Source organism: Callithrix jacchus, chromosome 18 (genome assembly GCF_049354715.1).
Source record: "Callithrix jacchus isolate 240 chromosome 18, calJac240_pri, whole genome shotgun sequence".
NCBI classification, from domain to species: Eukaryota; Metazoa; Chordata; class Mammalia; order Primates; family Cebidae; genus Callithrix; species Callithrix jacchus.
This window is the reverse complement of record NC_133519.1, coordinates 9116397-9130476: the sequence shown is the minus strand read 5'-3', so window position 1 is coordinate 9130476 and position 14080 is coordinate 9116397. Positions and strand designations below refer to the sequence as shown.

The following is a 14080-nucleotide window of genomic DNA, read 5'->3' as shown; positions in this document are numbered from 1 at the left end:
TTAAGTTCTGAGATGCATGTGTGGAAGGAGCTGGTTTATTACGTAAGTGTAAACGTGTCATGGTTGTTTGTTGCACCTATCAACCCATCATTGAGGTGTTAAGCCTCGCATGCACTAGGTATTTGTACTAATGATCTTTTCCCTCTTGCCTTCACTCCCAGGGATTACTTTTTTGCTAAGGAAATACCTTAGTTTTTCAGAATGATTACACTTTTTACCCTGCTTTTGTTACAGAATTTCTCTGGTTTAACCTTCCTAACAGAAAAGAGGTTTTAGGCAGTTTTGTATAAAAATCATTCAGAGTTTGGTAGGGAATAGTACCGTCTTTCTGTAGTGCTTTCATGAAGTTGTGTTGCTTACATGAAAGAGGGTGGTGTGCATCAGGTTTGGGAGGTATGGAGTAGAGAGTCTATGTGCAGTGGGTGTGAAGGTCCCTGTGAATTTTTATGCATGTTCAAAGTACAACACTAGTATTAATTTTTCAAATAGTTGATGTACGTACACTTTAAATACATCAACCCATTCATTCTCCACCACAGCTGTAGCTTAAGGTAAGTTTAATGTATGCACTCCTCAGATACAGTTTGTACAGAGATAAATTTCCCAAACTCATGGCCTTCTAAATAGAGGAGGGAAGTGCAAAGTCAGGAATGGGTGGGAGGTGATGCTGTGGGCTATTATACTGCATTGATCACACAGCCCTTGTATAACTCATCACCCTAGCAGTGACTTTGAGAACCATGGTGTGCATGTGGAAGTACAATAGCCTATAGAAATTCTAAGCACTCTCTATCATTATGGGATGGTCTTAATGGTCACATAACCCAGGATTAGAATAGGTAACTTTTACAGTGGACTTTCCTGTGGTTAGAAATGTGAAACACACAGGGAGAGGTTAGGAGCTGCTGTGATTGGGTTATTCCTCAGCTCCTGTTTAAAAGCAGAGACCAGGCTGGGTGCGGTGGCTCATGCCTGTAATCCTAGCACGTTGGAAGGCCGAGGTGGGTTAATTACTTGAAGTCAGGTGTTTGAGACCAGCCTGGCCATCATGGCAAAACACTGTGTCTAACAACAAGAAAATTAACTGCACATGGTGGTGGGTGTCAGTCATCCCAGCTAGTTGAGAGACTGTGGCAGGAGAATCACTTCATCCTGGGAGGTGGAGGTTGCAGTGAGCCTAGATCATGCCACACCAGTCCAGCCTGAGCAACAGAGTGAGATGAGGAGGGTGGGTCTACAGCTCCGTCTGCTGTAACTCACCTCCATAAGCCAGCCTCCTGTCCACACCCCCCAATACAACGCAAGGGATTTCCTCAGTAGAATCCGTGTGGTGACACTTGCCCTATGTCTCCTAGATCAACAAGAGTACCCTGCACCATGTCCCCATATGGAACCCTCTCAGGGATCCCTCTCGGTTATTACAGTAAGTTCTTCCTTTGTCTGGAAGTTAAATTTTATTTATCTTCCTATGTTTCTTTTTATTGTACTTGAATAAAGATTTGAGAATCTTACCATGTACATTATAGATGACTTAGTGAATTTCTAGGTAGGAAAATGTAAAATGAGAATTCATATAAACTATGTCAGCAAGCATTTTCCTCAGGAGAAAATGTTTCTTGAAAATTATGAATTTAGAACCAAAATAAGCTTTAAAATCCTGCCCAAAAAGCTGGTGCCTTTCTGCAAGTGTTTTCTAGGCTTTATGTTTGGGGCTGTAGCCACCACCACAATTTTCCATCTGGTTTTCCAACAGCGCCTGTTAGGAACAGTTAGGAAAAAGACCTGTGTACACAGGACACAGCATAATCTTACCCTCAGTGTTTTTCTTTCTCTTAATGCAGGAGGAGTCATCTTCATCACTTTCCGAATGGACGAGTACGTATTCTGGGATCATTCTGCTTGGGAAAAATCTTAGTGTTGAGAAAGTGACACTTTCTTGCCTGCTTTGTCTAATGAGGCACTGTCATTGGAGCTTCTTTTTGGAAAACAAGATTTGGGCAGAAATTAAGAGTGTACTGAAGAGTGGTGGCTCTCCTCCATAGTTCCTGTTAGCCATAGTGTCATATTTGTGAAATAGAATGGGATGCCTCAAGGTGGGGGTTATAAGGTAAGAGTCTGTTTATAGTGATTGTGAATGTCTTTGGGAGTTTGTGTACATTTGTCCAGAAAGCGTGTTACCATGTGCAGAGCTCAACACAAAGGTGAATGTTGTAAATAAAGATTTCATCACCACTGAACACCTTATATAAATCAGCCCATTTATCCTCCACCACATCTGTAGCTGGAGGTAAGTTTAATATCTCCATTAATCACATGGAGATACTGCAGAGAGGAGATTGCCAATCTCTTTATCCCTTCAGTGGAAGAGGCAGAGATGAACTCAGGAGCGGGAGGAAGGTTGATGCCACCACTACTACTCGGAAGTAATCACATAGTTCTGGTATAATTTGTCGTTATGTGAGAGTTTTAGCACCTAGGTGTGCATATGGAAGTTTGATAGCCTTTAGAAATCCCAAACACTGTCTCTCTCATAGGATTGTCCCAAACATCACATAACTCAGTGAAGGAATAGCAACATTTTACAGTGGACTTTGGTGTGGTCAGGAGTGGGAAACAGACATTGAGAGGTCAGGATTTTGTCTGCAGTGCTGGATTATTTTCTCAGCTCCTGGTCAAAAGCAGAAAATAGACATTATATTTAATGAGATTATCACCACAAGCCTTTCATATGCTGCAGTTCAGCACACACCCAAGACACAGCACCAAATAACTGAAGGAAAGTTGAGGCACAGTGGCTCACACCTGTAATCCTAACACTTTGGGAGGCTGAGGCGGGTGGATCACGAGGTCAGGAGTTCGAGACCGGCCTGGCCAGTATGGTGAAACCTGGTCTTTAAAAATACAAAAAGTAGCCATGTGTGGTGGCATGTGCCTACAGTCCCAATGACTCAGGGAGGCAGAGGTTGTAGGGAGCGGAGATCATGACACTGCACTCTAGTTCAGGTGACAGAGCAAGACTCCATCTCAAAAAAGAATTGAAGGAAAAACTTGGGTGTTGTCCTGGTACTCATCTCTGCTGGAATCTTCTGTGCAGCTGGGTTGGAGAGGGTCAGAACCCCCACCTGCTGCTCCCAAGGATGCGCTGTCCCAGTGCTGGAGTCAGTGCCAGCAAGAGCATGGTAGGATAATTGAGTATTTTCAAGTCTTGATATAGTCTTCTTTTAAACAAAAGTTTAGTGAATGTATAGAATACTGTGGCTGGAATTAAGTCTCCTCTTTGAAGAAAGGTTGCTTTTTATCTAGTACAAAATGATCTAAGAGGGACACAGCAGTAGCACATGTGGATCCTGAGCTGGAAATGACCTCGAGGGGATCACGAAGGGAGGGCAAGTTAGCTCAGGTCAATTTAGGAAGGAGGAGCCCTGAAATGCTGCAGGGAAGCACGGCCTGCCGTGTGTGGTGCGCCCTGCTTGAGATGGGCTGTCTCACATTGAGGAGCTTGCTTTAGCTAGAGGACCAAGGCCTCATTGTCCATAGCTCTTCTCATGACCCCATTTGCCTGCCTTTACCACCAAGCAGGATGGGTCAGCAGCAGCTCAGCCTGTGCTGTTAACCCGGCTTGTCAACACCTGCCAGCACCCTCTTCACAGCGCACAAGGCCACCAGAGTGGCTCCTTCGGTGGAAACAATGTGTTGATTGTTACTCTGTTTTCTGCATACAGGAGAATTTGTTCCAGCAGTAATCTTGCCTGGGATAGATTCGTCAGAAGAAGTTATAGCCATTCACAAGGTAAAGTCTTTCTTTGAAATGGGTATTTTGTTGTTCATTTTAATTAGAATATGGAAATCTTACACTGTACATTATAGATGACCGTTTCTTTGTGGGATAATGCAAAGTGAGTTTTTTTCCCCAACTAAGTATGATTCAAGATGGCATCCATAATTTAACAGCTCTTTAGGAACTCTGTGGTAGGAAGTATATTTTTTCAGGATAAATACTGTTTTTTTAAAAAAGTGAATTTGAGAAAAATAAAGTGGAAACATCATGGCATCATGGATGAAAACATCGTGCCTTTCCACAGACATCTTCTAGGCATTGGGGCTATTGCCTCTACCAGTATTTCTCACCTGGTTTTGTAATGTCCCCAAGTGAAGACAAAAGCTGTGCACAGAAGACACAACATGCCTGACCCTCATGGTGTTTTGTTTTTGCTTTTTTTCCTAAATGCAGGGATACTCAACTTTATTGGATGACGGTATGTATTCTGGGATCACCCCTTTGGTAAGGAAAAATCTTAGTGTTGACAAAGGTGGTACTTTCTAGTCTACATGTGCTGGAAAACAACTCTGGTTGGAGCTTCCTGCTGGAAATGAGGTTTGAGCAGGTTGGTGTAAGAACGATGGAGAGTCCATTATAGAACTTGAGGTGATCTCTAGTTTCTGGAAGCAGCAGCATCATTCAGATAGAATATGATGGTGTGCATCAGGATCAGGAGGTATAAGGGAGAGAGTCTCCATGGACTGACTGTGGATATGTTTGAAAGTGTGTGTGCTCTGACCCAGAAAACATGTGCAATGCACAACACAAAGATTAACATTCTAAAAACAAGTTTTATCACCACTGCACTTTCATAAATAAGTCGCTTCATCCTCTACCACAGCTGAATGTGAAGGTTAGTTGTATATTCCCATCCTCAGAGATGAGGCAGTGGTGAACATTTTATGGTCTTGTCTCCTCAATGGAACAGGTAATTGTGAGCTCAGGAATGGGGAAAAAGATGGTGCTATGTTCTACTGCACTGGAAGCATCACAATGCCCTGGTATGATTCGTGACTATGCCAGGGAGTCCTAGCATCTCTGGGTGCACGTGAAAGCCTGAAAATGTATGAAAGCCCCAAACACTGTCTATTGTTGTTAGATATTCTCAGTGGTTGCATAACCCGGTGTTGGAGTAGGTATATCGTACAGTCAGCTGTGGTGTGCCCTAGCATAGCTCCTCACTATGCCAAGTTGTTCCAGCACTTCTGTGTGCGTGTGGAAGAATGAAAACCTATTCAGATCCCCGATACTGTCATCATTGGATGGTCTGAATGGTCAACTTTCCCAGGGTTTGTTTGAGTAGGTACATTGCACAGTGGGTTTTAGTGTCATCGTTAATGTAAAACATACAGAGTTCACAGGCTTTTGGTCTACAGTGGTGGAGTCATTCCTCACCTTATGTTCAAAATCTGAGAACCAATAGTGACATATTCTATCACATTTAAAAAGATAATGACCACAAGCATTTGAAACTCAGTAGAACCCAATGCCAGGACATAGTATCTTTTAGAACCTTAAGGATCAAGTTGGGTGTTAGCCTGGCCCCATTTTCCCAGCTGGAATCACACGCAGAGCTGGGTTGGAGGGGATCAGTGCCCCTCCTCTGCACCGCTCGCATGACGGGCCGTCTCGATGCTGGAGTCAGTGTGCAGCAGTGACCTCCATGGTGCGCACACATTGTGTTGAAAAGGAAAAGTGGAAGTACAAATAATCACATGCTAAGTAGGGGTCATCTTTAAATCATAGGATAATTGAGTGTTTTCAAGTCTTGTTTTAATTGCCTAATAACAAAAAGTTAGTTAATAAAACCTTTTGGCTAGAATTAAATCTCCTCTTTCAAGAAAGGTTGCTTCTTATTCAGTACAAAATCTTCTAGAGGAGATGATATACAGACAGCAGCACATACAGATTCTAAGGAGGAGATGACATTGGCAGGAATCAATAAGAGGACAAGTGAGCTCAGATGAGATTAGGAAAGAGGAGCCCTACGAGGGGGCCAGGGACACACAGCCTGCACTGTGTGGTGTGCTGTTTGAGATTGGCTAGTTCATAGTTACGACGTGGCCTGGAGCTAGAAACCAAAAGCCCTGATTCCCTTTCTTGGCTATTCCGCTCCTGTGGCTGCTACTCTTCTCCCACATCCACCTCTAGACACTGCTTTAAATGTGTCCCAGAGATTCTGGTATATTGTGTCTTTGTTCTCACTGACTTCAAAGAACATCTTTATTTTTGCCTTCATGTCCTTATTTATCCAGTAATTCGGGAGCAGGTTTTTCAGTTTCCATGATGTGTGGTTTTGAGTGATTTCTTAATCCTCAGTTCTAATTTGATTGCTTTGTGGTCTGAGAGACTGATTGTTATGATTTCCATTCTTTTGCATCGAAATACGTGGTGAATTTTAGAGTAGGTGTGATATGCTGCTGAGAAGAATGTATATTCTGTGGATTTGGGGTGGATAGTTGTGTAGATTTCTATTAGGTCTGCTTGGTCCAGATCTGAGTTCAAGTGCTGGATATCCTTGTTAATTTTCTGTCTCGTTGAGCTGTCTAATATTGACAGTGGAGTGTTTAAGTCTCCCACTGTTGTTGTGTGGGAGTCTAAGCTTCTTTGTAGGACATGAAGAACTTGCTTTATGTGTCTGGGTGCTCCTGTGTTGGGTATATATATATGTATATATATACTTAGGATTGTTAGCTCTACTTGTTGCATTGATCCCTTTACCATTAAGGTCTCTTAAAAGTCTGTTTTATCAGAGACTAGGTTTGCAACCCCTGTTTTAATTCATTTTCTTGGTAAGTCTTCCTCTATCTCTCCATTTTGAGCCTATGTGTGTTTTTGCATGTGAGATGGGTCTCCTGAATATAGCACATTAATGGGTCTTGACTCTGATCCAACTTGCTAGTCTTTGTCTTTCGATTGGGGCATTTAGCCCATTTACATTGAAGGTTAACGTTATGTGTGAATTTGATCCTGCCATTCTGAGGCTAACTGTTTCTTTGGCTCGTCAGTTGATGCAGTGTTTTCATTGTGTCGATGGTCTTTACCATTTGGTATGTTTTTGCAGTCACTGGCACTGGTTGTTTCTTTCCATGTTCAGTGCTTCCTTCAGGAGCTCTTGAAAGGCAGGCCTGGTGGTCATGAAATATCTCAGCACTTGCATAATGTGGTTGAATATGTTCGTAATTTGTGCCTTTTTCTTGATGATATGCATCAGTTCTACATCATCACCTGGGCACAACTGGGATGTTCACATTTTGACACAGGGAGAATGAGTTGCACTTTGACTTCAGAGCTGGATTTAGCACTTTCTGGCGGTCTTCCTAAGACCCTGGACAGAGGTGCTACGTTCTTTTTTCTCGTCTTCTCTATTTTCCTGTATGTTGATGGCAGTGGCACCAACAGAAATTAATGAGAGGCAGAGAACAGGAGTGAGTTCCTGAAACATCTGACTTGGCCCAGAGAGGATATAATCAGCAGCAATAGACTTCACGGTCAGGCCAGACACAGCGTAGTTCCCAGGCCTGGTCTCCCTGTGGCTGGGACAGAGAGCAGCTCTTACTTTTCACCTGCTTCTGGGAGTCACCTGACAGCTGGTCCCTGTGTAGTTGCTGTTGGCCACGTGTGGTTTGGCCCAGAACCCTGTGTGACTGGAGGGAGTGTCAGCTTTCAGGCAGGGCACCTGCCCACACTAGTTGCAGGGGAGGTGAGGAGGGACCCTGCTTCAGTGCAGGGTGAGCTCAGCAAAGGGAGAGGTGCTGCTCCGGAGTCCACATGGTCCTTGCAGCTCTCCTGTGTGACCTATAAGATATCATTTTGCCTGTTTCTCTGAGATAGTCCTGGAATTATTAGTCCCAAGCTTTGTTTTGTTTCACTCATGTGTGAATGAATCCTGGCCATGACTAGTCACTGAGAGGGCTGGGACTATGTCCTCATGATGCCTTCTCATCCCGGAGCTCAGCCTGGGCAGCCCATCTTGGCCTCCAGTGATATTCCAATGCTTGCAACCCTTTTGCTGAGATCCAGCACGAGTGTGAAAAGGTGTCCTGTTCATCTTCCTCAGTCTGTTGTTTCTCATGGTAATCAAGAAACCTGAGTGGGTTCTGATCCAAGGTTACAGGACAATAGGGTTGTCTCTGAAGTCAATGAAGTATCTTCCTCATCTCTATTCTGGCTACTTTGGTTCAGTTTTTCTCCTTGCAGAAGATGTTCTTTCTTCTGTTTATGAGTTCTCCTTCGGTGGACCAGGCTTTTTTATTTTTGTTATGGCCTCCCTGCACTACACAGGGGTCCTGGAGCTTGTTCATGTGCTCTTGAAGTACCCCTTTGTGAATGATCAGGTCAGAGCAGCAACCACTCCGCCAGAATCACCAGGGGGGAGAGTCACATCTTCCTCATCTTTGTGTTTAGACCTGGCGTTCCAGTGTGGTCCTCAGTGGCATATGTACTCATTCATATTTAAATAAATGAAAAAAATTTGTAACCTCACAAGAGCCATGCTACAATGCCCAGTTGCCAAAAGTGTACTCTTAAGAGAGCATCGCCATTCTCCCAGAATCATTTGGGAAGCAGCTGCTGTGAGTCTGGCCCAGGTTCTGTTTGCTGCACTCACCTAATTGAGTGCACGCGCATCAAGGGTGGAATCTCAGGGTTCTCAGACTGAAAGTAAGAGATGCTGTGAGCCAGTGTCAGTGAACAGTTGAAGGAGATTATTTCATGTCCTGTGTCTCATCTAAAGGCTCACAACTGTGAGCAGTGCTTTCATAAAGGCCCCCAAGGTCACAGAGCCCAGGGAGAATCACAGTGGACAGAGCAGCAGTGCTGTTTGTGTGTGTGTACATGGGCTCATGAATCTATCCAGGAGGAAATAGACTGATCAGGGCGGGACCAACACTCCGGGGTTGAAGAGTGAGAGACAATTCTTGCGTACAATTGTGGTACAACAGTGAGAGACAATCCTTGTTTTGGAGCCTAGGATGGGATCTCTGAAGTTAATAAACATCAAAGGAAAATAGGTGTAGAATTCTCACTTGGCTTGTTTTGTATCTTAATGAGAAAGTCGTAAGAGTTTTGTTCTCATGGGCTCTGTGAATAGAAAACAGAAGATTAGTATGCAGGTGTAAAGTTGAGAGTGGGGTGGGACACAGCCCCTCACAGGCACTATGTGATTCTGAAGACAAAGTCGCTCATACATGTGCCAGGTGAAGGGAGTGCACTCTCTTTCTCTACATTCTCGGGACCTGCACCAACACCTTCCTGTACTGTCCTCACTGCCTGCTCCTGCTCTAAGGGTGCTTCCTGGAGAGAATCTTTCCTCTGGGATTCCTACGTATGCCCCAGAAACACATGACTGAGCACATTTTTGGCCTCCACTCCTCACCCAGTCTTATCCAATGCCAAATCCTTGGGCTTTGAATGAAAACTGATTTGGTTTTTACTTGAGAGGCCCGAGGCCAGCTTTTGCTTAAGGCCCTCTGTGGCTGGCAGGAATCCTAGGGGATATGTGTGGAGGGGTTGCTGTGTTTCTGTAGACAGTGGCTCTCACTCTCCCTGTAGCCTGGTCCCTGGACTAAAGTGGGCCCAGGACAGAAGTGCTGGACAGCTGGCATAGGGGTCACTTGTCTTGTCACATTGTCCTCTCTGGCCCAACAGTCTTGAGCTGCTCCTCACACTCCAGTCAGACCCAGCTTGTTCTCTGTGTCAGGACTGCCGGGTGCCTTCCCTACTGGTCTTTGCATAGCTCAGGCAAACCCTGAGAGGGCCTGACAACTGCTGGCCTCAGCTGCAGATTAAGGCTGCTGTGTGGCGACTTATTGTCTATAAATCAAATTTTATTGCCGTGTCAATGTCAGTACTTATCCCGCAATTAAAAGCACTGAGGCTTTTGTGATTTTCAAATGTTTCCTGTTAACCTCAGATGCCATCTCCTTGTAACCCAATTCCCCTAAGTCCTCTTTAATCCCGAGAATATCCTTAGCTTTTGTTTGTTGTTGTTTTGTTATTGTTATTGTTGTTTGATACCCGGTGGGCTTTCTGCTGTGGGTGATTAAAGGTTGAGATCAGAATTAGCGACATTGTGGATGTATAATTCATAGACGGCTGCCCAGTGGGCTCTATGAGAGAGCAGGTCGTGGCCTTGGCCAGGGCCTGCCAAGATACATGATTTAGAGGAATAGAAGAAAGGCATGAGGGCAGCAAAGCCATGAAGGTGGAGGGGAAGCCAAGGTGTACACCAGGAGAGTGAGTTGTACCCTATTACCTGGGCATCTCTGGAATGTTCCAGCCTCATCTAAAGGTGGACTTTAGCTCCGACTTCATGGCTGGCCTGAATGGTAGCCGTTTTTCTAGGAGCTATTTTAGAGGAGCTACTTTGTTTCTTGTCTTCTCCATGTTTCTTTGTGTTGATGGCAGGGGCTCCAACAGAAACTAGTGAGAGACAGTGAACAGGAGTGAGTTCCTGAAACGTTCAACTTAGCCCAGAGAGGACATGATCAGCAGGGATGAACTTGAGGGTTAGGCCAGACACTTGAGGGTAGTTACCCAGCTTGATCTCCCTTTCGTGGCACAGTGAATAGCTTCTGGCAGTAGCCTGACAGGTGGTCCTTGTGTAGCTAGATTGTTCTGCACAGCTTGGTTAGAGAGGATCAACATCGCACCTTCGGCCACTCACCTTCTCCCAGGACTGGGAGAGCCTTGGAGCCAGTGTATGATCAGCTGTGGACCCCATTTAACACACATGAGGTGATGAAAATAAAGAGTGGAAAGAGAAATACCATATGCTAAGCAGCGGTTATCTTCAAGTGATAGGATCACTGAGTATTTTCATATTTTGGTTTAAGTTTTTACTAAGGGTTAATAAATACAATAGCACTGTTATCTCTTAAAGTAAAAAGTGTTAGAAAGGTAAAATAAATAAATACAACATCATATGTTGGCCAGAATGTAATATTTTATCTGAGTCAAGCTTGTTCCTTATCATGTAGAAAATCTTGTAGATGGGGTCATAGTCAGGGTAGCACTACTTGTGAACTGTGGGAGGAAATGACTTTGGAAGGGGTGAAGAAGGGAGGGCAAGATGGCTGAGCTCAGATTAGAAAGGAGGAACCCTGAGCACCTGCGGGGAAACATAACCTGCCCTGTGTGGGGTGCCATGTTTGAGATGGACTATTCCAGGTGGCCTGGAGCTATAAACCCAAAGGCCCTGATTCCCTTTCTTTTCCGCTCCTGTCCTTTTCCTGCCATTCTCCCCCTTTACTCACATCGTAGCATGCCCCTGAGTTGTTAATGAGCAATGCCACCAGGTATTGACAGTCACTTTGCATCCTTCTAGGGCCTGATCTTCAGCAGGAGGACCCTTCTGTTGATGCTGCATGGGTCAAGGTACAATGGGATATGAATGTCAGGCCACAGGCTGTGTCTGAGTTAAACTATTGCTTTCTTGACTTTATTTTTTTGAATCAACATCAGAAAATGTTATATAAGATAGGAGAATTTTTCCATATAAATTGTAGGTGACTTACAGAATTTCCTTGGCTGGGGGAGTTTTGAACGAGAGTCTCTTCTTGAGTGAGACTCAATTCAAGACAGTGGGAGAAAATGACAGCATTAACCACACACTCTGTGGTCACAAGTTTTTTTGCCTTGGCAGGTTTGTTTTCTTTTGGGGACTAAAAGCACATAATGGCCAAACAACATGGTTGGAAGGAAACATCATCCAAGAAAAACGTTGTCTTTAGCATAGTCGATGTGCTCGCTTCTTCCTGTGGGCTTCTTTGATTGAACCCTTGTTTCCATCTTGTTTTTTAATGTTACCAAGTGCAGGAAGGTCAGGGAACAGCATGGTCTGGTGCTCATAGCAGTTTATTTTCTGTAATTACAGGAGGCTACAGGACTGCAGCAAGCTGGTAAGTATCATATCAATGTGCTGGGATTACAGTCATTAGCCACTGTATCCTACCTTCTGTGTGTGCATCTGTGTGTGTGTGTGTGTGTGTGTGTGTGTGTTTCAATTTTATTTTAAGTTCTGAGATGCATGTGTGGAAGGAGCTGGTTTATTACGTAAGTGTAAACGTGTCATGGTTGTTTGTTGCACCTATCAACCCATCATTGAGGTGTTAAGCCTCGCATGCACTAGGTATTTGTACTAATGATCTTTTCCCTCTTGCCTTCACTCCCAGGGATTACTTTTTTGCTAAGGAAATACCTTAGTTTTTCAGAATGATTACACTTTTTACCCTGCTTTTGTTACAGAATTTCTCTGGTTTAACCTTCCTAACAGAAAAGAGATTTTAGGCAGTTTTCTATAAAAATCATTCAGAGTTTGGTAGGGAATAGTACCGTCTTTCTGTAGTGTTTTCATGAAGTTGTGTTGCTTACATGAAAGAGGGTGGTGTGCATCAGGTTTGGGAGGTATGGAGTAGAGAGTCTATCTGCAGTGGGGGTGAAGGTCCCTGTGAATTTTTATGCATGTTCAAAGTACAACACTAGTATTAATTTTTCAAATAGTTGATGTACGTACACTTTAAATACATCAACCCATTCATTCTCCACCACAGCTGTAGCTTAAGGTAAGTTTAATGTATGCACTCCTCAGATACAGTTTGTACAGAGATAAATTTCCCAAACTCATGGCCTTCTAAATAGAGGAGGGAAGTGCAAAGTCAGGAATGGGTGGGAGGTGATGCTGTGGGCTATTATACTGCATTGATCACACAGCCCTTGTATAACTCATCACCCTAGCAGTGACTTTGAGAACCATGGTGTGCATGTGGAAGTACAATAGCCTATAGAAATTCTAAGCACTCTCTATCATTATGGGATGGTCTTAATGGTCACATAACCCAGGATTAGAATAGGTAACTTTTACAGTGGACTTTCCTGTGGTTAGAAATGTGAAACACACAGGGAGAGGTTAGGAGCTGCTGTGATTGGGTTATTCCTCAGCTCCTGTTTAAAAGCAGAGACCAGGCTGGGTGCGGTGGCTCATGCCTGTAATCCTAGCACTTTGGAAGGCCGAGGTGGGTTAATTACTTGAGGTCAGGTGTTTGAGACCAGCCTGGCCATCATGGCAAAACACTGTGTCTAACAACAAGAAAATTAACTGCACATGGTGGTGGGTGTCAGTCATCCCAGCTAGTTGAGAGACTGTGGCAGGAGAATCACTTCATCCTGGGAGGTGGAGGTTGCAGTGAGCCTAGATCACGCCACACCAGTCCAGCCTGAGCAACAGAGTGAAATGAGGAGGGTGGGTCTACAGCTCCGTCTGCTGTAACTCACCTCCATAAGCCAGCCTCCTGTCCACACCCCCCAATACAACACAAGGGATTTCCTCAGTAGAATACGTGTGGTGACACTTGCCCTATGTCTCCTAGATCAACAAGAGTACCCTGCAGCATGTCCCCATATGAAACCCTTTCAGGCATCCCTCTCGGTTATCACAGTAAGTTCTTCCTTTGTCTGGAAGTTAAATTTTATTTATCTTCCTATGTTTCTTTTTATTGTACTTGAATAAAGATTTGAGAATCCTAACATGTACATTATAGATGACTTAGTGAATTTCTAGGTAGGAAAATGTAAAATGAGAATTCATATAAACTATGTCAGCAAGCTTTTCCTCAGGAGAAAATCTTTCTTGAAAATTATGAATTTGCAACCAAAATAAGCTTTAAAATCCTGCCCAAAAAGCTGGTGCCTTTCTGCAAGTGTTTTCTAGGCTTTATGTTTGGGGCTGTAGCCACCACCACAATTTTCCATCTGGTTTTCCAACAGCGCCTGTTAGGAACAGTTAGGAAAAAGACCTGTGTACACAGGACACAGCATAATCTTACCCTCAGTGTTTTTCTTTCTCTTAATGCAGGAGGAGTCATCTTCATCACTTTCCGAATGGACGAGTACGTATTCCGGGATCATTCTGCTTGGGAAAAATCTTAGTGTTGAGAAAGTGACACTTTCTTGCCTGCTTTGTCTAATGAGGCACTGTCATTGGAGCTTCTTTTTGGAAAACAAGATTTGGGCAGAAATTAAGAGTGTACTGAAGAGTGGTGGCTCTCCTCCATAGTTCCTGTTAGCCATAGTGTCATTTTTGTGAAATAGAATGGGATGCCTCAAGGTGGGGGTTATAAGGTGAGAGTCTGTTTATAGTGATTGTGAATGTCTTTGGGAGTTTGTGTACATTTGTCCAGAAAGCGTGTTTCCATGTGCAGAGCTCAACACAAAGGTGAATGTTGTAAATAAAGATTTCATCACCACTGAACACCGTATGTA

The 14080-nt window shown here is 43.9% G+C and overlaps 1 protein-coding gene across 24 annotated transcripts in view; it reads left to right on the top strand.

The window, feature by feature from the left end:
- The window catches only part of LOC103790783 (uncharacterized), a 70675-nt gene that overhangs the window by 36550 nt on the left and 20045 nt on the right, over positions 1–14080 (top strand). For all 24 annotated transcript variants that reach the window (XR_013529323.1, XR_013529322.1, XR_013529313.1 and 21 more), the window contains 8 exons: positions 1356–1423; positions 1842–1875; positions 3723–3790; positions 4232–4256; positions 11148–11197; positions 11697–11721; positions 13189–13256; positions 13674–13707. Coding sequence is in view for 12 of the 24 variants with exons in the window: in XM_078355497.1 (XP_078211623.1) it covers positions 1356–1423; positions 1842–1875; positions 3723–3790; positions 4232–4256; positions 11148–11197; positions 11697–11721; positions 13189–13256; positions 13674–13707 (372 nt within the window). In the remaining 12 variants the exon portion in view is untranslated. The remainder of the gene's footprint in view (positions 1–1355; positions 1424–1841; positions 1876–3722; positions 3791–4231; positions 4257–11147; positions 11198–11696; positions 11722–13188; positions 13257–13673; positions 13708–14080) is intronic.